Below are 22,614 nucleotides of genomic sequence, written 5' to 3' on the forward strand. Positions count from 1 at the left end.
TTAACGAGTCATCTGACTTGAGCAAAAATCTGAATTTTTTTTGTCTCAGTAATTTTCCTTGGCCGCCATTGACTAATTCAGTTTTTCAGTCCTAGATTAATTATTTTTTGTTCGATTTGTATAAAACAAAGTTCATATGCTCTGTTGTCTCAATTGCCATTTTTTTTGTTACCGATAGAGTTATCTGTCTGCACCGGAAGTGGCATAATTTTACCAAAAACTACAATTTTGACAGTTAGGTACCACTTTTCGAAAGCAAATATTATTTTTTTCAAATCTGGTATAACTGAAACGGTGCGCCCTTTAAAGGCGCACAAAATGTTGGGCCCAGTTTTTTTAATTTTGATTCCGTTTTCGGGCTATTTCGATTAAAAGGTGATAAAAGGTGTAAAATTAAGCTATTTACAACCCATCCAGCGTTTTCATATTTTAAAATATTACTTCGTAACTTTCATAAACTCGTAGCAATAATCTATACAGAGAGAATGTATGTGAAAATTAATTTGTAATATGCGCAGTTGCCGAGAAATGGTCAATTTTGCATGAGTCACTCTTTTTTCGCTATTGAAACCATTTGATGCATAATGTCAATTGTGACTAGTTCAACTCAATTTAACATTTTCAATGTCACCGGAAATGACGAAATTTGGACAAAAACTGTATTTATAGCCTTCGAAACAAATAATTTATTCAAATGAGTTGTATTTGTTGTTTGTTTAAGATTTTGATATTTGATTCTAATCAACTAAACGAATGAACCCATACCATTGTTTCTAACTTGTTCAGTTGCAGAAAAATAGGCAATTTTCAACAGGTCACTTTTCAAGGTTTTTTTGTCCATAAAAGTGTCAATTATTATTCGATTTTCATGAAGTTTTCACTGTGTGATACCTAATGCCATTTACAATTTCATACAAGTAATTTACGATTTTCATTATCACCGAAAGTAACGTCATTTTGGCAAAAACTGTATTTTTAGCCTTCAAAACAGATATTTTATTCAAATGAGTCTGATTTGTAATGTTTTTAAAATTATGATATTTGATTCCAATCAGCAAATAGATTAAACCCATACGATCATACAGATACCAGAAAATGGTTTCTAACTTGTACGGTTGCCGAGAAATAGACGATTTTCTACAAGTCACTTTTCAAGGTTTTTGGTCTATAAAAGTGGCAATTATTATTCGATTTACATAAAATTTTCACCATGTGATGCCTTATGCCATTTCTGATTTCATAAAACTAATTGAACATTTTCATTATCACCGGACGTACTGTACACTTACATGTAACAAATGTATAAAATGAATTGATATTGCTGGATTTGGTTGATTCGGCATCCATTTTATTTGATGTGTGCAATGCTTATGTGGAAACCTGTTTAATGGTTTCATTGGTACCGGAAGTGACATGTTTAGGGTAACGTGGCACCGGTGAAACCCGTCATTACTGCATCGCAGTTCTAGTTTCCTTGTTGTTGTACCCAGTTGATCGTGATGGCTTAAAAGTGGCTTATCATTATACCATGTAGTCTTATCTAACAGATAGTACCATGACATACAATATCAATTTGTAATCATTTCCATTATTTGTTTCAATAAATTGACACTGTTATTCATGTATTTATACACACCATATGACAAGAGTGAATAAAGTTATTAGATTGAAACAAATATATTGTAGAAATAGGTATTGTATATTGGGTTATAGAGAAATAATTGGTACACATAATGTAACTTCATGCAACATACTATTTGCATTTTAATACAATTAAAAGTTATCTTAGATTGAAACAAATATCTCGTAGAAACAGGTATTGTATTTTGGGTTATAGAGAAATAATTGGTACACATAATGTAACTTTATACAACATACTATTTGCATTTTAATACAATTAAAGGAGATAGAACATAGTTAATATAAAGTACATTTGATTGGGTGAAATGGATTCAGTTTCTATTTATAATATACATGTAGTATTACCCAGTTAATTACTTTTTATAGTTTACATTAGTGCATTTTGTTTACATCTCTCGATAATACCAGGGCATGTACCACGTAAATTTATACAATTGATTTTCTACATTTTAATACAATTAATTTACAAAGCAATGGTAAACACTAAATATCACTCACTTGTTATTAATAATATAGTATTAAATGGGTTAATTATTGTATACAACATTAATTTAATTTCATAGCAACATTTTATACTGTTTTAAAAACACTTATATGGATATACTACTTCTGAATTTATTAACATTAACTTATATCCATATAAGTGTTTTTAATTTGTGAAATCTACCTCTAAATGTCTTATAAGGATTATTTTATACTGTTGTTATTATAGGTTTTTTTTTTGTCTTTATTTGCCCAGTTAGTGGAAAACAGTATATTGTTAAATCCCATTTCATTTTATTTATAATAGTATTCATCTAGAATACAATATGACTATTTATATTGGAATGTTACTACAAAGATATAACAATAACATTAGCAAAAGTATGTATAATTCATAAAGTTCTCTAGAGTATCTTATCTTTCATAAATAGTAAACTATTTATTAACATTATCTCTTCACCTCTTAAGGCCTTTTTACACGATCCTACTTTTGTTCAAGAACATCATCCAACATTTGTAGGATGATGTTCGCAGGAAAATGTCCTATCGTGTGTATGGGAATTTGAACAAGCTTGGACAAGCTTGAACATGTTGGATGGTGTTCGAGCATGCACATTAATTTGAACATGGTAGGAGAGTGTTCAAGGCCTTGAACCAATGAGAATGCTTCTCTGGGTCACGTGGTGTATTGGGTCACATGACAATTACTTTCTCATTTGTAGCAATGTAATTAATTACCATTACCCATTACTTTTTGACAATATAAAGAAAAACTTTTTTTACAGACAACCTCATTTTTTTCTACCATGAAGCACCAAGAAAATAGGGTTCAAAATAATCTTCGATTCACCATAATAGATTTTTCTGTTTGAATTATGATTTCTATAAAATATCACAAGGCAAAAATAAAGTTTAAAGATTAAAGAGAGGGGCAGTGGTGACAAAAACTGTTGTTATAACTGTAACTACATTTTATTTCAAGTAGTAAAATGTCTTAATCAATCCACAATAATTGATTTTTCTGTATCAATCGTCATTTTTATAAAATATTACATCAAGGGCGGTGGTGATAAAAACTGTTGTTGTAACTGTAACTACATTTAATTTCAAGTAATTTGATAAAGTTTGTAATTAATATAAATAGTTTGTCAATAAACAATGTATGACTGGGAAATTATTCAGCATGCCTTTAAAACAAAATGGAACATTTTTTTCTATATTAAGTAACCAATACCATAAAATGATGAGATACTTAAAGGCCATTAGAATTTACTATTTGGTTTGACACTTGTCACCTTGAGATTAAGATTAACATTAGGGTTGGGCGAATCACCATCATGTATGTCAAACTAGTGTTTCTTATGGCCAAATATTGCGTAGAAAACGAATCCGTTAAAATTTTTCACCTAGGATGACATTTGACCCCGGTTCTAATTAAAAATTCAAAATGGCGACCACAATTTCGAATATTCATCAGAATCATGGCAAAATTAATGTATATATGGCTTGCATGGCATCATTTTATATGTTTATTGGGTCTAGGATTTCAAATTCCACAATTAAAACTCAATTGCAGCAATATTCACAGAGTTTCGCACAATGTCAATGACTTTTAGCAATATTCTGAGTGAAAAAATCAATGAAAAAATCAAATATTTAAAATATAAATCAAATTAAAACAATATTCATTGCTTATAACTCACGAGTAAAATCTAACAAACCACACAAGAACACTGGAATTATTTCCTACGTTAGCACTTCCCTAAGTAGAGAGTCAATATCTGCTACCAGAGTAGATTCTGGCTTCACTGCGTTTTTGATGGACTGTTTTAGCTCGTTACAAGAAAAATTTGCCATCTTGAATTTGCCATCTACTTTAATGCGGCGCTTTTGCCTAATGTTAGGTGCTATTGTCGAACGGAGATAGCATATTTCTGTGATCAACTGCGTTTCAGTGAGTTGATCTAGAATATTCAGGGAATTAGGAGTGATTGGACCTTGATGTTGTTTGCAAGTCTCAAGAAGTTTGATTGTTTTAGCTATTTTGTTCTTTTTCAGTTCCTCTTTTTTCAGAACAGATAGTCTATTAGACATTTTTACGGTCGCTAAATAGTTCGCTTCTATTTCTTTAACATCTTCAACATTGTCTGATGTTCTGCTCCATTTCCAACGTTCACGTTTTTCCGAATCTGTTAAGTTAGTAAATGAAGGATCCACCAATAATCGATTTGTCGTTACTACGTTTTTACGTGAGTGAGTTTGCACTGTTGTTGACCCACCACTTGCTGATATTCGATTGTCTAACTTAGCAAATTCACCTTCACACCCTAAGTTGGTTAGAGGAGCGAATTGCAACTTTTCTCCATCTATTTCACCGGTGTTACCAAAATATGACACTTGTTCTAGTTGTCTTTCTACAGTTTCAATAACTTCATCGAGCACAACCCCGTACAGTTTGGTTTGTAGTGATTCAGCAGACTTAGCATCATCTCGTATCTTCTTGAGCTCCGTTACTTTATTTGTGAAGAATGAACGTAATCCAGCCCAGTTTCTCTCTGCTACGTTTCCTGCTCTGGCATCAATTCCCAACAAATTCATAAGTGGGAAGATAAAATCTTCCCCAAGTTTAGAATATACTGACGCACAGCGGACGAACCAGTCATTCTGTATATAAGTCGATACCGCCAGTACTAACTTATTCGAATTGATGTCAACGACGGCATCAAAAAAGTCTATTATAGATTGACGTCTACTTAGGAACTCTCTGGCGATTTCAGCTATCCTGCCGAATCTGTTAGCTGTGAAGCCTTTGAAACCGTCATGATCTATACCTTGACTCTCCATCCATGATGTGTATTCATTAAAGAGAGAGATGGAGTGCGCTGCATGGCTCGGTGAGAGGAGCTTTGAAATTGCAATAAGACCTAGTGTATGTACACTAGATCCAGGAGAGGAGAACACCTTTTCTCCAGCTGTAACTTGGAGCAATTTTTGAACTCCTATTTTCTGCTCTAGGCTCCTAAAGACTTTATCAGCCGCGTTATCAGCCCCTAATATGATATGAGCGCTTCATTTGATGATTTTCTCTGAACCAACACCAAGATGTTCAATCAGCTTACCGCAGTCACCAGCCCGATCTGACATCCAAAAGTCTATTGCTGTTTTTATATCATTTACTTCACAATCTGCGAGCAAAGCCAAACATTTTAATTTAAGATTATAAGCTTCTGCGCCTGCGACACCTTCATGACTAGTATTTTCAATATATCCTGTGGTCATTGTTTTTCTGGTCATATCAGGTCCAGAGATGGTGATATGATCCGACTTGACATCATACAATCTGTGGCCCGCTGCCTTGGTAGTATCGTCGAGGCCGACTGTGACAACATTGTCACCCTTATTTATCAATGTTTCCGCGACCATTAGCAGGTTTAGGAACGATGCGTCTTCCAGGTATCTGTTTATGGTTCTACGACTCGGGAAAACATTGTGAAGATCTTTGGGACACTTTCGACGTTTTTTTGGTACAGCATCAGATGTAGATTCATGTTCAGATTCCTTCGCGTCATCTTCGTCATCGCTATCATAATCTACATTATTTTCATCATCTTTGCCATGTAGTTCCCATTTTTGCCCAAATATAACGTTCGCTGTTTGGACAATGATACCAGCTAGATCACTGACACTAACCTTATAATCTGCCAGGCATTGTATGGTACAGCGGATAATTCGTTCATCAATTTGTTTTCGACTGGTTCGTATATTCACTTGTGTGAATTCTTCTTCAACTTCCAGATCAGCAGGTGCAGAGGAAGCTTTGCTTCGTGTAGATACTGATGGTGAAGGTACTGTACTACTAGGGGTTCTTACCGGTATAGAGAAAGCTGTTTCAAATGTGGGATCTAGATCAGGATCATCTTCATCTGACATTGCTTCTTCAAATCGAAGTCTTTTACTGACATTCTGCCTCTCCTGATGTTCTATTTCTTCATTCTGCTTCTTTTCAATCGATTGCTTTCTTGCATGCTCGCGTTTCTTCTTCTTCAACCACGAACTCGAAACAGATGATTTACATGTAGCGACATAATCACCGTGACAGTTATCATGATAAAATAATTCGTCTTCTTCTGACATTTTAACACCGTATTCTTCTTCTAACTTCTTCTGATATTCTCGGTTCTTAGTCCTTATATCATATGCGTTTTTCGTCATTGACTCGTTGAATTTTCTTGCCCTATCTTCCCAGGCCTTACTTTTTGTGTACTTCTCGCATTTTGCTTGCTTACATAAATTTTTGAACTGTTCGTATTCATTCAGTATCTTCTTTGTGACACTCTGTTCATGTAATGGATATACATTCATGTTTATCCACAATTCACGGAGCTCTTTCGCTACTACCTTGCTTCCATCAGCTGAAGACGTTTGCAATTGTCCCTTCTTCACAGTCTTACATAAGTCCATAATACGGCATATTATTTGTCGACCACTCGGTAACGTAGAACCACATTTAATTTCACTTTCTTCTTTATATACAGTATCTAAAAGAGTCCTTGAAAATGTTTCACTTCTAGTGCTGTACTCTGAGCCTGTTGCCATAATGTTGGCGCTGCTAGTACTACTGTCGTCTGTCAATAAAACAACGAACTAACAACATAATTCTCCAGCAACAGGCTGAAAACAGAAGAAAGTGTTGCTGAGAAATGCTGAAATTAAATACTTTATCGTTGATATAGCATATATCTCCAAACCAGAACCCCAGGTGGTAGTATAAATGTCACCAATGAGTTCTGTGACCCCGAAAACATTACTAACGACATATTACATGCATGGGTGGTATGGAAATTGACTAAATATGGCCAAAATTTGGCGGCCATTTTGAATTTTTTAATTATACCGGGGTCAAACGTCACTCTAACCAAAAATTATTGACGGATTCGTGTTCTACGGAAAATTTGGCCATAGAAAACACTCGTTTTATATCGGTTGCAAGGAAAATGTCATCATTCGCCCAACCCTATTAACATATAATATATGATGGGGCAATCTAATTGTCTTTTAAATCTAACTGATTGGTTGATTGATTGCTAATTGCTCCAATGGAAACCAACCTTCTGTGGGAATCCATGATGGAACAGTGAAGTTTCCCTCCAAAATCCATCAACAATCTTGAACATGTTCTCTAAATGTTGTATGGTGTAAATTGACATGTTCGTGGACGCCTCATGACCTTGAACATCATCCTACAAATGTTGGATGATGTTCTTGAACAAAAGTAGGATCGTGTAAAATGGCCTTTACACAAATAATTTGGTGACAAAGCAAAGGAAAATTACACATTTCTACTTATTTTTTTTTTATCATAGGGTTGTATACTGCACATCATTATATAATACACATTTGATTGGATAAACAAAATATGACAATCGGAAGAACATGGAAACAATTGTAAAAGTTATCCCTTACAAATGTATTTATACTTTGTATGGAAAACTTCATTAATGGTTGAATGTGTAAAAATACTATACACAGTAATATACTAAATCAATAACGACATGGATGAATAAATCTTTAAAATCTTTGTATGTTTTATTATTTAATAATTATTAAAAACAATGATTTTTTTTTAAATAGTTTTAAAATAGAATACAAATAATACATGAATAATTATAACATCATGTATCAAACCAAACCTATTCAACTTAAATAAATACAAGGGCTCGCTGCAAATTTCTAAGCCTATATGTGAAAGACTTGTATAAAGTTGATTGTTTCCATTTATTTTTCTACAATCCCCTTCCAGATGTACACACTTTTGTAAACAATATTGCAAGGCCCGGATGCTGGTCACGAACAAATTATCTTTAGTATTAAACCCTAAAAATAAGGTCATTCACAGCTGACATGAGGTCCTTATTACCGGTAGTAGGAAAATCATGACCTGGTAATGCCAAAATGGGTAAGCAGGGTGGACAGTCCGATGAGTTTGAAGTCACAATCACGGATCACTGAAACGGTTATGACTGATTTATGAACAAGAGCATTGCCTTGAAGGAAAAGGATGCCTTTATAGTATTTTCCATTCAGAGTCTGGCTTTTTCAAAGTAGTCAATCAACAGAATTCCCTTGGAATCCTAAAGGAGAGAACCCATCACCTTTCCAGAAGAAGGAACCGACCTGGCTTCTTTGGGAACTTGCGACTCTGGATGTTCCCATTGTTTTGACTGAATTTAGGGTTCTGGTTGAAACTGATGAATCCAGGTCTCCTCCATGGTTAAAAATCTCGCTAATAAATTATCAGGATATGTTGAAAACAGCACAGATCATTGTCACTGGATGTCAAGAATCTGACAAATTTGTGATTCACAGACCAATGGGTTGGTACCCATCATGCAGAAATCTTTTTCATTCATAACTCATTGGGGATAATGTGCTTAACCATCTCATGACAAATGCCCATAACACAGTGTTTAAGGTCATGAGACGAAGACTCCTATTGATTTTCAGCGATTTCCGATAATTACTGCCAGAGTTATGGCCCTTGATCACTTAAAAAAATCTTATGGACGTTCTAGAGGCCGAAGTTAATATCCGATCGACGTTAAATTTATACACAGTGTTTAAGGTCATGAGACAAAGAAGCCTATTGATTTTCAGCAATTTCCGATAATTACTACCAGAGTTAAGGCCCTTGATCACTTCAAAATCTCTTGTGGATGCTCTAGATCTAGAGGTTAATATCCGATTGACTTCATATTGATACACAGAGTTTAAGATCTTGAGACGAACAAATATATTGATTTTCAATGAATTTTGTTAACTTGAAAAGCTAAATCCATGATATTAAATGTTTCGTATACTAAACATTATCATGGGACAGAACTTTATAAAAACCAATCAAATTCTAATGATTTTCTGATAATTACTTAATGAGTTGTTACTCTTAATCAGATTTTAGTGTATTATAAATGTTTCATTACCGAAAAAAGTAGAAATATGCGACAACTCTTGTTGACTGCCTGGACGATTTAGCTGCTGTGTTTGTATGTTTCGTTGCCTGGCAACCTATCTTTATTCGTGGCAAAAGGCTATAACAACTTAATGAAGAGGATTCAATACTGGTCACACATGCGTTGAAGTTCCGATAGGGTTAAAAAAAAGTTCCCAACTCAATTTCTTTTTTATCCGAGACTTGGCAATTGATCTACCACCAAAATAGAAGAAATAAAAATTTTCATCGAGCCCTTTCTATAAAAACAGTAAATATTCATTTTTTATCGAATCAATCCAATATTTCAGATACAACAATCCGTAGAGCAAGTTCTGTCAGTTCACAGTTTATGTATGCCTTGAACAATATGTTACAACAGATTTTAACAGTTTTTTTTAGCGTATTCCGGATGTCTCATGTCGCGCTTAAACCCCCCACTTTCCCACAATTTACTGAAATCGGAGTGAACAGACTCCGATGCCTGCTCACTCCAAAATCTGAGCCCGCGATTGAAGGATTGCCTCTCCATAGCTGGTAATCGACTCTGGTTCTGATCATACAACTCCTTCTGTGTTTCCAGAAACTGTTGGACATGGTCGAAAACCGCATGTCATTTCGACGTTATCGGAATTCCGATATTTTTGTACAACTGTTCGAATGCTGAAATCGATTCCTTATAGTCAGCATGCAGTACTTTTCCGAAGCATTTCTTTCGGACATCATTGAAGGATTGAAGTGCGAATATCACTCTATGCCCTTCTTCTCCCAGATTGTTCTCGGTCATAAGTTGTTCTAAGCAGAAAGTGTTCTCTAACAGTTGAACGTATTGCTGACCGTTGAACTCGCCGCCATGCATCTGCGGTCTGCGAAGGCTTAATTGATCCAACCAATCCTTTGCTATGCTAGTCCCTCGGGAACTCTCCAACTGGTCAACCTGGTTGTAGAGACAGTTGGTGATTCCTAACATAACGTGTAATTCCATCACAGGCAGCATGTCCACGACAAGCACACCATCGGGTAAGCTTTTGGTCAACGGCGTATGCTCACAGCTTTTGAAAGCAGCGGATGAGAGAGCTCTCTTGCCCTTGTGGGCAACAGCAGTGGCCTGATATTCCACAGCGTTTCTTCGAATTGCTCCTAAGGTTCTGAGGTTGATTATACGATCATGATTACCGAATTCTGATTTTGGTAATTCGCACCATGAGCACGGGCACGTGGACAAATGAGTCCCCCAAACCTAGAAAAGCATTCACCAGTTTGAGATTGAATGCTGCCACAAAATCCACTCTGTCCAGTAAGATTGTCGTAGGTTTCCTTCACGTGCTCTACAATTGCTATAATGATAAGCTTCTTTACACCACTATCAACGAAATTCTTGGCGAAAGCACCATCTTGGTATTTAGCCCTTTTACTCGGTAGAGATCCTTCACAAGATATGTTCTTTAAATGGCATTTAGTAACTGGATAGAGTAACAACAAAACACATACTTATGGAAAACAGCTACTAGTGTATTTAAGGCAACGTTTCGTAGAGTAATCTCTCAACATTATCAAGCTTCGTGAGGCATGACTTCAAAAATAAACTTCAAGTATTTCAAGTGAATATCCGCAAACAAACAAAAAAATACTTTCCCAGAACTTACTTTCCCGGAAAATCTCAGAATCCAATAAGATCACAGTTATTCACTGTACCTAGAAAAGGGCTTGATGAAAATTTTTAATTTTTCTGTTTTTGGCATACACCAAGGATACCAATTGCCATAAAAATGGATTCGGGTTGGGAACTACGCATATGTGGGTATAAGTCACTTTAAAATCTAGTCTACTTTATGATCCTCTCACTAAATAAATACAACCCCTGGTAGCTATTAATTCAAGTAAATTCAATGATATTTATTTTACAGCAAATTTTAGATTATGAACATGACCAAGAAAGACAAGGTATTTATATGTAATTTTATCATTACCTTATTTCTTTTCACTTAATACTTAGTTCTTAATTTATAGTCTTTGATTGTTATTTCTTAATTTGTTGTCGTATTTCGACATTTGTATACTAAAATTAAAATTTGTATCTTAAAATCAATATTTGTTTTACAAATCAAACATTCATCATATCAGATTTGTAAATTGTATCTCTGTTTAATTTAATTGAATCTTAATACAAAAATAAAATGTATTTTAGAAAATCAAAAAATTACATTTACATGTCGTCAGAAACATACAATGAAAAACAAATCTCGAACATTCAATTTCCAAATACAAATCTCCAAATACCAATCTTTCAAAACCATTAATGGGGATCATGTGGCTAAGTGGGTAAGACGCTTGCTCGCTAGCCTGGAGGTTGGGTGTTCGATCCCTGCATTGGCCGAGAAAGTCCATCCAGATTTTCCGGCGTGGTTCTCCCTTGTCAGTGATGCAGGACGGAAGGGGCTGACAAGGAAAGCTGTCTAGTCGTTCGGATGGGACGAAAAACCGAGATCCCGTGTACACATTGGCGTGCACGTAAAAGATCCCTTGACAGTTGGAATTCGATATAAGAGTAGGCGTAGTGCCGCTGTCCGGGCAAAATTTCCCTCATAGCACACTGTATGGCGTATGGCCGTCTTCATTAGCCCAGGTTAGGAGCAGAACAGTAGGACGTTAAACTCCATTTCATATCATTTCATTTCATTTCAAAACCATTAATGTCAAAATATAGACCATAATACGAAATTCCAGATATCACACTGAACACGGCTAACAAGAAGGTTCATTTACTTTTTCAAAAGGGTCAGTCCAAGTCAAGTGGACCAAATTACAGAAAGTTGGGAGCATGACCCCCTTCAAAAAAATTATAAAAAATGTATGTTATAGTAATAATATGGTCTTAAGCTAACAAATCTGAAAAACTTGCTGAGATATGGCCATTTGAAATTAGGGTGCTGAAACGGATCATAAATTCAGTAATTTTTATACGCCCACATTGAAATGTGGTCGTATATTGTTGTCGCCCCTGTCCGTCGGTTCGTCCGTCCGGCATCCACAATTGCTTGTTGACGCTCTATAGGCTAAAGTTAATATCCGATTGACTTTAAATTGATACACAGTGTTTAAGGTCATGAGACAAAGAAGCCTATTGATTTTCAGCGATTTTCGATAATTACTGCCAGAGTTATGGCCCTTGATCACTTCAAAAAATCTTGTGGACGCTCCAGAGGTCAAAGTTAATATCCGATTGACTTTAAATTTATACACAATGTTTAAGGTCATGAGACAAAGAAGCCTATTGATTTTAAAAATTATGTGGATGCTCTAGTGGCTAATGTTAATATCCGATTGACTTCAGATTGATACACAGAGTTTAAAGTCTTGAGACGAACAAGTATATTGATTTTCAATGAATCTTTATGACTTGAACAGCTAAAGTTTCGTATACTAAATGTTAGCATGGGGCAGAACAAATTCTAATGAGTTGTTACTCTTAATCAGATTTGAATGTATTATAAATATTTCATTACCGAAAAAAGTAAAAATATGCGACAACTCTTGTTGACTGCCCGGACGATATAGCTGCTGTGGGCGTATGTTTCGTTGCCTGGCAACCTATCTTTTTTCAGGTTTTCGGGTGCTTTAAACTATGCAAAAAGCCACTCTAAATAGACACGTTTGAGGGGTATAGGTCATTTAGAAGTTATTTTAAAGTCAACAATTTTGATAATAGCCATTAAAACTACATCACCGCACAGATTTCAAGTGCCAATTAAAAATAAAAGCCATCAAATACACAAGATGGACTTTAATATATGTTATAGCAGAGTAAATGAAGTTTAATTATCATCCTTTTTCAGAATCTTATCCCGTCCCACATGGCCAAAATTGAAAGAGAAAATGGGTAAATTTTGTATGTTTTCAGTGAAAAAGGAATTTTGAGACTGAATATTTTGAAAAGTATATATCCCATTGACTCAGAATCTTTTGTAAAATGATATAAGACCAACTGACATTAACCATACCAATTTTGGAGGTTCCGTATACAATAGTGACAAAGCCAGAGGCTGTGGAAATCTTGAAAAAAACTGAATATTTCATTTCATTTGGTCCACATTGTGCCAAATGTATGCATCGTACATTGAGTGTGATGCTAAATTCGTAATCTACACCAAAAGTTGTCTTAGATTAAAAAGTTAGAGAATTCCATACCAATTTGAAAAGTGAGTTTAAAGCCCCTGTAAACCTGGAAAAAAATTACTGAATTAAAGGACCATTTCAGCACCCTAATTTCAAATGGCCATATTTCAGCGACATTTTGTCCTACAGAGGTAAAATTTCGGAAAGTAGTTTTATTTCCTTTTTAAAAAAATGGGAATTATTTTCTGGCACATTCACGTACCTTGAAAACAGCTCAAATTTGCATTGTACTGAACTCTATTCAGTGAGGGGAACGGGGGAGTATTTAAATGTCAAAATACGGGTCTTAATACGAATTTCCAGTTATTGTGTAATGCATCACAGGTAATTATTTTCTATCACTCTTTAAATATATATTAGTTATTTCCTGGCAAATTCATGATTACATAATTTAGAAGAGATAAAATCCCTTTTATTTGAGCAAAGGAATATGTCACTCTCAGACAATAACCTAATTACTAAAAACAGACTACTTTCAATTTATTTCATTTATTGAAGGCCATACCACGCACATGATTTTACGTTCATCCAGCAAATTTTCTCATTGTATGCTCTGTCTCCATTAGCCCAGTTGGAGCAGAACAGTAGGACATTAAACCCCATTTCATTTATTGTATGCTCGCTTGATTCTCTATTATTTTCTGGTAAAGCGACTTATTGTATGGTGACTTATTGTATGCCAGGTTGATTTTGGCATTTGAAAGCCCACCACTAGCATCCTTTGTGAAACAAATATTGATTTTAAGATGCAAATGTCAAAATATGACAACAAATATGAAGAAATAAGAGTTAAGGACTATGAATTAAGAACTGAGAACACTTAATAAAGAGCTGTTTGGTCATCCATGAATTTCAATGAATTATCACTGTATGTATAAATACGTGGATTAACTTCAATCATATTAGAAAATTAAAATCACACCTACTTTTTGATTTTCTTATAAATGAACCTGTGAAGGTTGTTGATTACTATACGCAGCCAAATTAAAAACTTGATACTGATGAATTTCAACAATTTTTTTTTCTGGTAAGTCAAATAAATTTTAAAGTGTTTCTAACGATAATAAGTAGTAAGAAGCCTTTAATTTCATAAAATTGTAAAGTCACATGGATCACGTGACTTTTAAGTATATAAAGATGAAAAACCTGGAAAACACGTGCAAACACAAACTTGTGAGGTCAATCAATGCAAGTTTGCTTAAACTGAACACGCACACGTAACTTGAACTGGAAAAACAAATTAAAATTGTTATTTTCATCTTTGTTAGAAAATGCAGTGCCTAACGTCTACGTGCTATAGGTAGGCTCTATGCTGGTCAGTCTGTGGTCACTGTTGCAAGAGCCTTTAATTGTTCACGCCAGACAATAATTAATCTTAGAATGAGAGTGCTTCAAACTGGAACTATTGCCGACCGCCCAAGGGCGGGAGCGCCACGTGTGACGTCACTCCAGGAAGATCAAAGAATACCATTACGTCATCTTAGAAACAGATTTGTCACTGCAACCTCCACAAGTAGAGAGATGTTTGGTGGAAGGGTAACTGCACAAACTGTTCGAAATTGCTTTTAGGCTGCTGGTCTTCAGACTCGGAGGCCCTATAATGGACCAATATTGACACCTCTTCATTGCCATAACCGACTTGTGTGGGCCACAAGACACATAAGATTTACTCAAAGACAGTGGAATTCGGTTGTCTTGAGTGACGAATCTCGATTCACTTTGAGATTTTCCGATGGCAGAGCCCGAGTGTACCGCAGACGAGGTGAACGTTACGCTCAAGTATGCGTCAGAGAAGTTGACCGATTTGGTGGCGGCAGCGTCATGGTTTGGGGTTCTTTTTGTGCACATGGACGTTCTCCTCTTGTTGTTGTCCAAGGGAACTTAAATGCTGTCCAGTACAGGGATCAGATTTTGGAATCTGTTCTTCCGTTTATGCAGAGACATGGGCCTGGACTAACGTTTCAACAAGACAATGCTTGACCCCATACAGCAATTGCTACCCAGAATTTTTTAAGAAATGCTGGTGTCCAAGTCCTGAATTGGCCGTCGCTTAGCCCCGACCTTAATCCTATTGAACACATCTGAGACAAACTGGGTCAACGTGTTCGTCAGCAACTGAATCCACCACTGACGTTGCAGGACCTTCAACATGCTCTTGCTGAGCAGTGGCGACGTCTTCCTCGGTAGTGTTTACTAATGTTCTGAGATCCATGAGAAGACGTTGTGTGGCAGTACGAGACGCTAGAGGAGGCCACAACCGTTACTAAACACTTTATTCCGATTGTTCTCCAAGTCTGTGAATTTCATTTTGGGGGGTACTGTGACATCACGAACGTTATCAATGTCAAGGACTTTCGGCAAGATGTATTCTTGCTTTCTGTTGATGTCAAGGTCGTCTGTGCACAACATAACACTAAAATAGTTGCCTTAAACCAAATATTAAAAATCTAGTCCCAAAAATCCAGAGTGTCAAGTTTTTAATTTGACTGAGTATATATAAAAGTGAATATGATAGTTTGATAAGTGATGTATTTTTTACAGATCTTCAGAATTCTACAGATTCTGGAATACGGGTAAGATTTTTTTATACGCCCACATTTTCTTGTGGACGTATATTGTCTGCATTTGTGTGGCTATGTTTGTGTGGCAATTTTAAAAATGTTTTCTAACGAGAGCTACATTATGTGTTTTTATGTCTGTGCACTGTGTGTCTGAATCCGTATTTTTGAGGTTGTTCTGTTTGATCCCTTAGTTTGTGTGTTTTGTGTCGTAATATTCTGTGTTTCTTTCAACATAATTTGTGTGACTTTCATTCTTACAGATTAAGATTTACATTGTGGGTTTATTTCATCTGGATTTGTGTGTTTGTATTTCAGAACACAATTATTCCCCCTTTGACCACAAACGTGAATAATCATACTGTATGCCAGTCACTCCAATTGGCCCCCACCTATCGAAGAAAGCAGGGGACTATTAAAATGGGTTCGTCCGTCTGTCTGCCTGTCTGTCCGTCAGTCTGTCCGTCACACTTTTTGGGACACAATAACTCTCTTTCTAATTGAGCTACAATGTTTAAACTTGGTGTAGGTGTTTATTAGGTCAGTGCCTTGATGGAGTTCGTAGATGAGCATATTTTCGGCTTAGGGTAAGCAGAGATAAGCAATTTGATTGGTTGATGCTTTGGGACACGATAACTTTACTTCTAATTATGTGAGAGTGATGGAACTTGGTGTATAGTTTCATTACATCAATACCTTGACTAAGTTCGATAAGGAGCATTTTCTGCTCAGGGTAAGCAGAGCAATAAGTAATTTGATTGGTCGAGACCTTGGAACACAATAACTCTCCTTCTAATTGAGCTAGAATCTTTAAACTTGGTGTAGGGTTTATTAAGTCAATGCCTTGATGGAGTTCGAAGATGAGCATTTTCTGCTTAGGGTAAGCAGAGGTAAGCAATTTGATTGGTTGATGCTTTTGGACACGATAACTTTAGTTGTAATTAAGTGAGAGTGATGAAACTTGATGTATAGTTTCCTTACATCAATACCTTGACTAAGTTTGATAATGAGCATTTTCTGCTCAGGGTAAGCAGAGCGATAGGCAATTTGATTGGTCGAGACTTTGGAACACAATAACTCTCATTCTAATTGAGTTAGAATGTTCACACTTGGCATAGGTGTCTGTTAGGTGAATGCCTTGATATACATGAGACACAATAACTTTAGTTCTAATTAAAGTAGCTAAGTCTCTAACTCGATGTCTGCTTACGGTAAGCAGAAATAAGCAATCTGATTGGTTGATGCTTTGAGGCATGATAACTTTGGTTATAATGAAGTGAGAGCGATGGAACTCTGAATATAGATTCATTATATCATTACCATGACAAATTTCGAATTGTTGAATCTTGTGAACGCTCTAATGACAAAAGTTATCAACCGATCTGTATGAAATTGATATGCATCATTTAAATTAGTGAAATGAAGAAGCCTATTGAATTTCAGCAATTTCCGTTAATTACATCAAGAGTTATGGCCCTTGTTTCACTTTGTCGAATCTTGTGAACGCTCTAATGACAACAGATATCATCCGATCTGTTTGAAATTGATATGCATCATTTAAATTATTGAAATGAAGAAGCCTATTGAATTTCAGCAATTTCCGTTTATTTCTTCTGGAGTTATGGCCCTTGTTTCACTTTGTTGCACCTTGTGAACGCTCTAACGACAAAAGTTATCAACCGATCTGTATGAAATTTATATGCATCATTTAAATTATTAAAACAAAGAAGGCTATTGAATTTTAGCAATTTCCGTTAATTATGTCGTGAGTTATGGCCCATGTTACACTTTGTTGTACCTTGTAAATGCTCTAACGACAAAAGTTAATATCCGATCTGTATGAAATTTATATGTATCATTTAAATTAGTAAGTTATGGCCCTTGTTTCACTTTGTTGAATCTTGTGAAGGCTCTAATAACAACAGTTATCATCCGTTCTGTTTCAAATTGATATGCATCATTTAAATTAGTGAAATGAAGAAGCGTATTGAATTTCAGCAATTTCCGTTAAATTTCTTCTGGAGTTATGGCCCATGTTTCACGTTATCAACCGATCTGTATGAAATTTATATGCATCATTTAAATTATTAAAACAAAGAAGCCTATTGAATTTTAGCAATTTCCGTTAATTACGTCGTGAGTTATGGCCCTTGTTTCACTTTGTTGTACCTTGTAAATGCTCTAACGACAAAAGTTATTATCCGATCTGTATGAAATTTATATGTATCATTTAAATTAGTAAAACGAACAAGCCTATTGAGTTTCAGTTATCACCTGAATTAGTGAAATGAAGACAAACAAGCCTATTGAATGTCAGCAATTTCCGTCAATTACGTCTAGAGTTATGGCCCTTGATTTACTTTGTTGAACTTTGTGAACTTTCGAACAACAAAAGTTATCATCCGATCTGTATGAAATTTATATGCATTATTTGAATTAGTAAAACGAAAAAAGCTTGTCGAATTTGAACAATTTCTGTAGATTGCTTCCAGAGTTACGGCCCTTGTTTTAGTTTTTAGAACCTTGTGAACCTTCAAACAACGAAAATTATAATGTCATCTGTATGAAATTGTCTATTAAATTCCCCTAATTACCTACAAAAGAATAAATATGTGACAACCCTTGACGACTAGCCGGACGATTTAGCTGCTGTGGGCGTATGTTTTGTTGCCTGGCAACCTGTCTTTATCTGATTTCAATGAAACTTGAAATATAGGTTTATCACCCTAAGATCTCGGTTCCTTTCGATATTGGCATGTATTGGATTGTAACTTCATGGATTATGGCCCCTGATTGTATGAAAAATCACGTTTTTAGCTTGTGAACACTGTAGAGGTCACAATTTTTATCCGATTTGGTTTAAACTTGAAATGTATGTTTATAACCCACAGATCTTGGTTCTTTTCGATATTCGCGCATATCGGACCATAACTTCCTGAATTATGGCCCCTGATTGTACGAAAGCGTTTTTAGCTTGTGGACCCCATAGAGGTCACAATTTTTATCCGATTAAAAAAAAACGTGTGAATATATCACCATTACACTGTAAGAATTGTTGAGTTCGCAAATAGTGTCAAAATATTGCGTATCAGGGTTGTGGACCCTCAGGAGGTCACAATTTTCATCTGATTTTGATGAAATTTGAAATGCCTGTTTATAACCCAAATATCTTGGTTTCTTTCTATTTTCGTGCATATCGGATCGTAACTTCCTGAATTATGGCCCCTGATTGTACAAAAAAATCATGTTTTAAGCTTGTGGACCCCATAGAGATCACAATTTTTATCCGTTTTACAAAACAGTTTGAATATATCACCGTTACACCCGATTCAAAAAAACGTGTGAATATATCACCATTAAGGATGGTTGAGTTCGAATTTCGTAAAAATCGGACCAAAAATGACGGACAAAATGGCCGCCCTTCATTCGCAAATAGTGTCAAAATATTTTGTATCAGGGTTGTGGATCCTCTAGAGGTTACAATTTTCATCTGATTTTGATGAAATTTGAAATGCATGTTTATAACCCAACTATCTTGGTTTCCTTCTATTTTCGCTCATATCGAATCGTAAATTCCTGAATTATGTCCCCTGATTGTACGAAAAATCTTGTTTTTAGCTTGTGGTCCCTCTAGAGGTCAAAATTATTGTCCGATTTAAAAAAACGTTCCAATATATCACCGTTACACCGTAATTTTGTCTGAGGTTGAGTTTCATGAAAACCGGACCAAAATTGCCAGACAAAAAGGCCGCCCCTCGTACTCAAATAGTGTAAACATCTGGTATATCAAAGTTGTGGACCCTCTAGAGGCCACAATTTTGATCCGATTTTGATGAAACTTGAAATGCAAGTTTATAACCCAAAGATCTTAGTTCCTTTCAATATTCGCGCATATCGAATTGTAACTTCCTGAATTATGGCTTCTGGTTGTACGAAAAATCGCGTTTTAGCTTGTGGTCCCTCTAGAGGTCACAATTATTATTCGATTTAAAAAAACGTTTGAATATATCACCGTTACACCATAATGTTTGTTGAAGTCGAATTTCGTGAAAATCGGGCCAAAACTGCTGGACAAAATGGCGGCCTCTCGTATGCAAATAGTGAAAACATCTGGTAAATCAAGGTTGTGGACCCTCCAGAGGTCACAGTTTTGATCCGATATTCGTGCGTATCGGATTGTATCTTCTTGAATTATGGCCCTTGAATGTACAAACAAAAAAATCGCGTTTTTAGCTTGTGGTCCCTCTAGAGGTCACAAATATTCGATTTAAAAAAAACGTTCGAATATATAACTGTCACACCATAACTTCCTGGATTATGGCTCCTGATAGTTACAAAAATCGAATTTTTAGCATGCGGATTTTCCAGAGGTCACAATTGTTTTTTTCCGATTTTAAAAACCTTTTAAATATATCACCATTCCACCATAATGAAGATTGAATTCGAATTTCTGGAAAATCGAAATGAAACTGCCGGACAAAATGGCCTCACTTTGCACTCAAATTGTGTAAAAGTATGCTAGGAAGGCTGTGGAACCTCTAGAGGTCACAATTTTTATCCGATTTTGATGAAACTTAAAACATAGCTGTCTAGTCCTTCGGATGATACGAAAAAAAACGAGGTCCCGTGTAAACATTGGAATGCACGTAAAAGATCCCTTGGCAGTTGGAATTCGATATAAGAGTAGGCAATAGTGCCGCTGCCCGGGCAAAATTTCCCTCATAGCACACTGTATGACGTATGCCCGTCTTCATTAGCCCAGTATAGGAGCAGAACAGTAGGACGTTAAACCCCATTTCATTTCATTTCATATCTTTAAATCCCAAAGATATCAGTCCCTTTTGAAATTTGGGCATTTCAGACCATAACTTTCTGGATTATTGCCCCTGATTGTACAAAAAATCCTGTTTGTTTTTAGCTTGTTCTCTATCCATCTCTTGCAAAATGTGGGCGTATCCTGCCTGGCAGCCGCTGGTTGAAGAGTATATTTGGAATGATGATAATATTGCCACTGGCCCGGGTCATATAATTCAAACATACTATATCATTCACAAAAATAATTTTCATTCAATTTCTTTTCTTTGCATGGGAAATATTGCTGCGGCCCACCCGTTTTTTTTATTGTAAGGTAATATAAGCAATTAGATGACGCCCCAAGTTAAAACCCCAAGAACAAAAAATCTCTCAAAACCCCAGGAATTTTATATATTACCATATGATTCAAGTATAAATTATACTATTTTCAAATAATTAATAGACAAAAAAAACAAACCAAAAACCTAAAAAATAATCTAAACTTACTTCATATCTAATGTCTATAAAAAAATATCTTTAGAGAGAGAGAGACAGAGAGGTTTAACGTCCACTCGACACAAACTAGGTCATTTCGGGACTAACACATGGACAATTTTATTTCAATAATTCTCTTGTGCGTAAGGGTCTTTAGTAGTGGAAGGAAACCAGAGGACCCAGAAAAAACACACAAGGATGGACGGGCGACCCTACTCCCTGTCATGTACAACCGGGGAATCGAAACCCCGCCAGACCTATAATACTAGACACGCCATATGCAAAGTATTTATGGTTTTGGGGTTATGATGATTTTTATACACCCACATGGAAATGTGGTCGTATATTGCCGTCACCCCCGTCCGTCCGTCCGTCGTCCACAATTTTTTGTGAACACTCTACAGACTACATTTATCAAATTGATATATGTTGTTTGCATTAGTGAGATGAAGAAGCCTATTTAATTTCAATAACTTCTGTTAATTTTGTCTTGAGTTATGGCCCTTGTTTCACTTTGTTGCTTCTTGTGAACGCTCTAACAACGAAAGTTATCAACCGATCTGTATGAAATTTATATGCATCATTTGAATTAGTAAAACAAAGAAGCCTATTGAATTTCAGCAATTTGCGTTAATTACATCTAGAGTTATGGCTCTTGTTTCACTTTGTTGAATCTTGTGAACGCTCTAATGACAACAGTTATCACCCGATCTGTTTGAAATTGATATGCATCATTTAAATTAGTGAAACAAAGAATCCTATTAAATTTCAGCAATTTCCATTAATTACGCCTTGAGTTATGGCCCTTGTTTCACTTTGTTGTACCTTGTTAATGCTCTAATGACAAAAGTTATTATCCGATCTGTATGAAATATATATGCATCATTTAGATTAGTAAAACAAAGAAGCTTATTGAATTTCAGCAATTTCCGTTAATTACATCTAGAGTTATGGCCCTTGTTTCACTTTGTTGAATCTTTTGAACGCTCTAATGACAACAGTTATCATCCGATGTTTGAAATTGATATGCATCATTTCAGTTAGTGCAGCGAAGATGCCTATTGAATTTCAACAATTTCCGTTAATTACACCATGAGTTATGGCCCTTTTTTCACTTTGTTGTACCTTGTGAATGCTTTAACGGCAAAAGTTATTATCCGATCTGTATGAAATTTATAGGTATTGTTTAAATTAGTAAAACGAAAAAACCTTTTGAGTTTCAGCAAATTTCCGTTAATTACATCTAGAGTTATGGCCCTTGTTTCACATTATTGAATCTTGTAAATGCTTGAACGACAAAAGTTATCACCCAATCTGTATGAAATTCATATGCATCATTTAAATTAGTGAAATGAAGAAGCCTATTTAATGTCAGCAATTTCTGTCAATTACTTCTAGAGTTATGGCCCTTGTTTTTCTTTGTTGAACCTTGTGAACGTTCGAACAACAAAAGTTATCATCCGATCTGTATGAAATTGATAT

At 35.5% G+C, this 22,614-nt stretch overlaps 1 protein-coding gene across 3 annotated transcripts in view; it reads left to right on the plus strand.

Moving 5' to 3' along the window:
• The window catches only part of LOC126816708 (uncharacterized), a 339,811-nt gene that overhangs the window by 220,705 nt on the left and 96,492 nt on the right, over positions 1-22,614 (plus strand). For all 3 annotated transcript variants that reach the window (XM_050543456.1, XM_050543454.2, XM_056099895.1), the window contains exons 11-12: positions 11,017-11,053; positions 15,827-15,858. In XM_050543456.1, the coding sequence (XP_050399413.1) occupies positions 11,017-11,053; positions 15,827-15,858 (69 nt within the window). The remainder of the gene's footprint in view (positions 1-11,016; positions 11,054-15,826; positions 15,859-22,614) is intronic.

Source organism: Patella vulgata, chromosome 3 (genome assembly GCF_932274485.2).
Source record: "Patella vulgata chromosome 3, xgPatVulg1.2, whole genome shotgun sequence".
Lineage (NCBI taxonomy): Eukaryota > Metazoa > Mollusca > Gastropoda > Patellidae > Patella > Patella vulgata.